This window comes from Rhinolophus sinicus, chromosome 11 (assembly GCF_057876585.1).
Source record: "Rhinolophus sinicus isolate RSI-liver-muscle chromosome 11, RSI-T2T, whole genome shotgun sequence".
In the NCBI taxonomy this organism is placed as follows: domain Eukaryota; kingdom Metazoa; phylum Chordata; class Mammalia; order Chiroptera; family Rhinolophidae; genus Rhinolophus; species Rhinolophus sinicus.
In genome coordinates, this window is record NC_142511.1 from 21869508 (window position 1) to 21875507 (window position 6000).

The following is a 6000-nucleotide window of genomic DNA, read 5'->3' on the forward strand; positions in this document are numbered from 1 at the left end:
CGGCCAGGAACAGTCAGCAGCGTCATCACTTTCCTCCTACTCCATCTTGTCCATCCATTGCAGGAGTATGTCTATCTCTCCCAACGCTTTCACCACCGCTTCCTGAGGCTGAAGCTGAAAAACACACACTTAGGCAGTGAGCACGTCACAAAGAGACAGCAAGTACCCCAGAGATAATCCTCTCCTTACATCGGCAGATCTGTTGGGGATTGCAAGCAGAGCATTCTTTTCAAGACGGGAGAGCTTGAAAGAAGTTATGGCACCTCCTGATCTCATAAGAGATCATTGAGCCCATCACACTGGTCTTACATAGAGAAGTGGAGGCCCAGGGAAGGTAGCAGAATTGGGACTACAACTCAAGCTTCTTGAATCACAGAGATCAAAATAGTAAGGATGTTCTTTGAAGGGGTGTGTGTGGGTGTATGTATGTAGGAGTTGCCTACTGTGCATACTTCAATTAGACAAATGCTTATTGCGCTAAGCATGAGCTGGCTAAGGACACAGAAATGAATGGTACAACCCTGCCCACAGGGAATTCACAGCCGTGTAAGGGAGACACGTAGAAGCAGGTACTAAATGTGCTGTGGTGAATAAATGATGGAGTCCGCACAGGATGACAGGGGAGACACCTAACTCAGAGAAGTAGCAGTACCTTCCTGGAAGTGATGCCTAGGCTGAGTCTTAGAGGAAAAGTAGAAATTAGTCAGTGAGGAGAGGATTCCAGGTTTTCCTGGCAGATGCACAAAGGCACTGAGGTGAGAAACAGCATGACGTGGGCATGTGTGAAATTGTGAGTGACTGTTTTTGAGAGTATGTATAAGTGTGTGAATGTTGGAAACTATGGCCTCTTGTTTATGCATCTGGAAGATCCACATGTCTCTGGAGTGACTTGATGGAATCATGGCCATTGTCTCTCGATTCCCAGAGCATCTTCCAGAGAGCGAGCACCCTTCTAGAGCCTGGATAGGTGTCCCCGGGGGTAAAGCAGAAGGATAGTCCACATGACCTCAGAGGGCTATTAACCTGAGGGCTACAGGATTTCTACCAGTATGAATATCCATTCCACCCAGCTATGATCCAGTTCTAAAAATACACTCATCCCAACCAAGACCAAAATTGCATATACCATTTGGAAGCGACTCAGAATCTGGCTGTATTTCTCCATTGCTTCCTCCCCACAAGGGCATAGCATACGTGCACACTGAAAAGAATGCCAAAGAATAATAGGTTTTATTAAACATTCTGATTTTCTGCCCTTGCCATTGACATGTAGTGGGTGGGAATTCTACTCCATTCCTATAGAAAAGTCTTTTCAGACCTCATGGTTTGCAATCACTATCCTAATCATCAGAAGAAGAGGAAACCAGCTGTTGAGGCTCACATACAGAGCTCATTGCTTCTTTTCAGAAACAGGCAGCACCGAAAGACTTTGTGATCATGGCCTCCCATCTTGCTTGCACCTCCCACCCCAGCTCTGGGCTAGTCCCCTCCCAAAGAGCCCCTGGGAAGTGAAAGTTGGATTCCTAGATCCTATTCAGACCCTATCTTGAGACTGAATCCAATGTCCTGCTGATTGGCTACCTGGACCCAAGATGCACTAGTACACCATAGATACCTCACCTACAGAAAAAGCTTAATGACATGGATGAAAGATGATTATCATTAATATCAAATAGCTAGCATTTTATACTTCTTTAGACTTTATGTATGGAGCAGATACCTAAAAGTCAATACAACTGAGTTTTTATTATCTAGTCACATGGCTCAACACAGATTATTGAAACTTTTGGACTCAGGTTTTCCATCATTAAATGGGGGTAAGAAAGAGCTTGGTTGCTAAGTCATTGAAGGTGTGTGCTGAAATGGATCCTTTTACCCAAGACCCTTACTCACACATAGCCGGAGTTCCTTCTTGATAGTAAGAAAAGAGTTGGCGAGAGTGCTGATCTTCCGGAGGATATGGTGGCCAGGGATCTGATGGTTTTTGAATACCGTGTCCAGGTAGAGTCTCAGTATGTGGCGGAGGAGGCAGCACCGATCTGCAGGCTACAAAAAAGACTAGTATGTTGGTGGGGGGAGAGTGTCGAGGGACAAGACCCAGGGTGATGGAGATGCCCCTGATTCATATTTCCTCCCAGAACTCCTATGGGCCAAGCACATACCTTTGTGTCTTGCAAATATTCAGACTTGCTCAAGATGCTGAAGTCAATGATTCCATCTATCGCTTGCTAAACAGAAGAATGTAAGGCAAAAAAGGACAGATCATTGACGGCTGCCAGAGTCTGAGACATCGAGACCTCTCATGCCCTCCTTACCATGGCCCAGTGAGCAATGTCCCTTTCCAAAACACTTTTAAATTATGAGCTACAGATGTTTTCAGGGAATGCATTCTCCTGGTAAGGGATCCCCAACCTACCTCTTTTCGTGATCATGCTGCTGGGGGACAGAGAAAGACAAATAGAGAAGGGCAGAGCTGCGGGGGGTGCCTCCCTCACATACCACTCTGTCCCGTATCTCCAAAAATCCCTTTCGCATTTCCTGAAGGTTTGTGGTGATCACACAGGTCCCCACATGGAGTGTCTTCAGCCCAGCAGAAGGTGTCCAGAAGAGATGAAACACAGCCGTCAGAAGGCAGAGGGGGAGACCAGAGCCTTTCATCTTGTGCCAGAATCTGAAGACCACAGAAGCTAGGAATTCAAAGGAAAGAGCATGACTTACTGATCTCCCCATCTCATGTCTTAAGAAGCCAATCCAGTCACCAGGGACATGCCTCCCCCAGATGTCCTACGGGGTGAAGCTTAATGACTTTATCTGATTTCAGATAACCTGCTACATTCATCTAACTTCCTAAGACAAACTGCGGAGCCTCCTCAAAGAGCAGCCTCCGGGTGTTTGCTCAGGGTCTGAGTGCATGTTGGTGCTACAGGTCCCAGCTCCTTTATTCTGGCCCCATCCCAGCCCCATCATCATTGACCAGCAGGTAAGGTCTGAAGCAGCAGGCACTTGCAACAAGTAGATAGAGGATGGCATCGCAGGGAAAATGTCAAGACTTGTTTTGGTGAATCAACGTATATAGTCTTCCATTCCAGAATGCCAGTGTAGCTCACCCTTCTGGTCCCTTTAGACCCACAGGGGAACTGGAGGGAAACAGAACTCCCAGAAGCTGTTGCTGAGCCACCAAAAACACTTGGGGAAATTTGTCTGGATTTTATGGCCACGCCCAGGACAGAGGAGCTTAGCTCTGTTTGTCATTTGTCTGAGATCAGACGGGTTATTTGGGGAGAACAGATTTATTTCAGCCCTGGAGACAAATAGAAAGTCAATGATTTCATAACAATACTACCGCCAGGGAAAGGTAAGATCTCATGGGCAATCATCCCAGTTCCACCTAACACTTCTCCACCCTCCTGAGGTGTCTGGACTCCACAGCGCCCTCTGCAAGAAGACCGTAGTTAGGCAGACCTGGGATGAATCCGAGAGCACACTTTCCTGGCCCTCTAACTCAGGCTGAAGGTCAAGGAAGTAAGTGATCCCAAAGAAAGAGAAGAAAGGCAGGAGGAAACTCATTTCTTGGGGTGAGGCTTGCTCTGTCAGATGGCACTTTATAGTGTCTGCTGAGTTTTAAGATAAAATGATACGGGCTGGGATTAGGGTGAGAAGAGCGAAGCACTCATCTCAGGCACAAAATTTAAGGCACCAAAAGTCTCGGTAGCCAATGTAAATAATAGTTTAATACAATATCAAAATTAAAGAAAAAATCCATGATAAACAAAATATCGATATTTTAAATAAAGACAGGATCTGACAGTGCCACGCTGAGCCATATTGGAACCCAGGACAAAAGGGAAAATGAGTTCTCCTATCTACTTACACACAGCGTATGTTTTTTTATGTACTTTTAGTGATTAACTTTTTCCCAGAAATATATGATGAAAATATTAGTGATGAGTCTTCACTAAGAAAGTAAAATTATAATAAATTCTGTTTGGGGCATAAATAAAATATTTAAATTTACGATAATGTTGTGACTTGTAATACAGCTACTTTTTAATTTTTTCAATATTTCACAACTACTTTAATGTTTTGGAAAAATAACATACATAGAATACATAAAAACGTATGTATAAGGGACGCATCTTTCCTTTTGCCGTGGGCTCCAATATGGCGGGGCACAACACTGATAATCATTACCACTTACTGAATATTTCCTATGTGCCAGGCAATATGCTAGATATATTTTATATCCATGTCCACCTGAGATACTGCCAAATATAGGAAAAAGGAATAAACAAACCAAACTCTAAAGAATCTGAGAGAACTCTGAGTTGGAAACAAGAGAACTAGGTCCAAATCCCTGCTCTACAGTTTCCCATCAAGGTAGATTGTCCCAGTTTGGCCAGGACGGACAGGGTTCCTGAGACACAGGACTTGCAATTTTAAAATTGGAAAAGTCACAGGTAAACCTGGATGAGTTAGTCACCCTACATCTATGTGACCTTAGACAAACCAGCTCCCCTCTCTGAGTTTTGTTTTCTTAACCCCAAAATGGTGATAAAGTTACCTGGGAAATTTGTTTTGCCATTTAAATAAAATAATGCATAATTTATACACCTAGCACATAATGAGTGATCAATTCATTTTAAATAGAGAATGATGGTAGTTGCCTTGAACATAGTAGGTGTATAGTAAATATATGATAAATTCAGTAATTCAGCATTTATCGAGCATTCACTGTTTTGACTGTTATTCTAGGTAGTGGACTACAAAGATAAACATAACAATTCCCTACCCTTTAGGATACTTTGTCCTAATGGAAAGGCCCCTTTAGAAGTGGCCCTGAACACACCTAGGTCAATGATTGGCAGAAATGGGCTGATCACCAGAACTGTGTAAATAGTGGAGGTAGAGGGAAAGTTCTCTTACCTGAGCTCAGAAAGGGCTGCTGCTTCTGATTTCCTTGAAGTCTGTTTGAAAGCTTAGAGTGCTTCCAATTACTTATATACGTGTGTCACATGAAGGAAGGGAGCACCCAGAGGTGAGGGCTGAAACTCCCTTGGAATTTCTCTGGTGGCATGGCACTTCCGCCCATCTGAAGACAGTTTAATTTCAGGCTGGATTACGTCAACATTTCTAAGGAAGCACTTCTTAGGAGGTTACTCGTCATGCATAGTTGTTAGAGAAAAGATGTGCTCTTTCTTTCTGGCTCCCTCCCAGAAGGAAGGTGAATAGTATTTAGGACTGAAAAGATCACTGAATTACAGAACTAAATAATTCCAGGAAGTGCTTTTGCCTTCTCCTTTAATTCCAATTCTTCTTAAGCAGGCTTCTCCCCAACCACAGACATGGTGGGCTTACTCCCACTGTTTTTGCTTTGCTGTAGCTATTCCCACCATGTCTCCCCAACATTGGTCACCTTCTTTCCCTTGCTAAAGAGTGGGTCCCAATTCTTTATTCCTGAATTACTTCAGACCACACCAACCCCTCCCTTCTCTGACTTCCAATAGCAGATTTTTCTTTGGCATGTGAGAGATTCTAATGTTGTCTTCTGTTTCATGGTCCTCGGCCTTATTTCCCTAACGACATTGGAAGATTTTTCTTAGACAGGGACTAATGAATCCATCAGGGAGGAACACATGTCCGGGCAAGTTTAAATCAGAGCACTTGAGAAAAACTGCATGCCATACTTCATGCTCTGAAAACTACCAAGTGGTAGAGATTATAATATATATATTCCTTTTCAACTTATTTCCTACTCAATATCTAAAACTCTGAAGTCCTGTATTTGAGTCCCAGGACTACAGGGTGACTTTGGCATATTATTTCACCTTTCTTGATTTCAGTTTACATATCTGTAAAGTGAGAGCAATATTTTATATTGTATAAAATATTTTATAAAATTTTCTACATGAGATAATGTATCAAATCCTTTCCAGTCTGACATTCAGTGTCATTATGATTCTTTGCTCATCTACATTTTGGATCAGAATACTCCTGTTAATG

At 43.1% G+C, this 6000-nt stretch overlaps 1 protein-coding gene across 1 annotated transcript; it reads right to left on the minus strand.

The window, feature by feature from the left end:
• Positions 1 to 36: 36 nt before the first annotated feature.
• Positions 37 to 2658, minus strand: IL20 (interleukin 20). The gene is made up of 5 exons (XM_019752445.3): positions 2500 to 2658; positions 2163 to 2228; positions 1894 to 2046; positions 1127 to 1201; positions 37 to 114 (listed from the first exon to the last, which is right to left on the minus strand). Exons 1-5 carry the CDS (start codon positions 2656 to 2658, stop codon positions 37 to 39), a joined length of 531 nt encoding a protein of 176 aa, XP_019608004.3.
• Positions 2659 to 6000: the final 3342 nt, after the last annotated feature.

What these genes read in the sequence shown, in the direction of transcription:
- IL20 (XM_019752445.3), bottom strand. Translation starts at nt 2,658, where the DNA reads ATGAAAGGCTCTGGTCTCCCCCTCTGCCTTCTGACGGCTGTGTTTCAT. An exon ending in TGGAGATACGGGACAGAGTG is followed by an intron (nt 2,229 to 2,499) that starts GTATGTGAGGGA and finishes TCTTCTGTTTAG; the next exon opens with CAAGCGATAGATGGAATCAT. An exon ending in TTCTGAGTCGCTTCCAAATG is followed by an intron (nt 115 to 1,126) that starts GTATATGCAATT and finishes TGTGTTTTTCAG; the next exon opens with CTTCAGCCTCAGGAAGCGGT.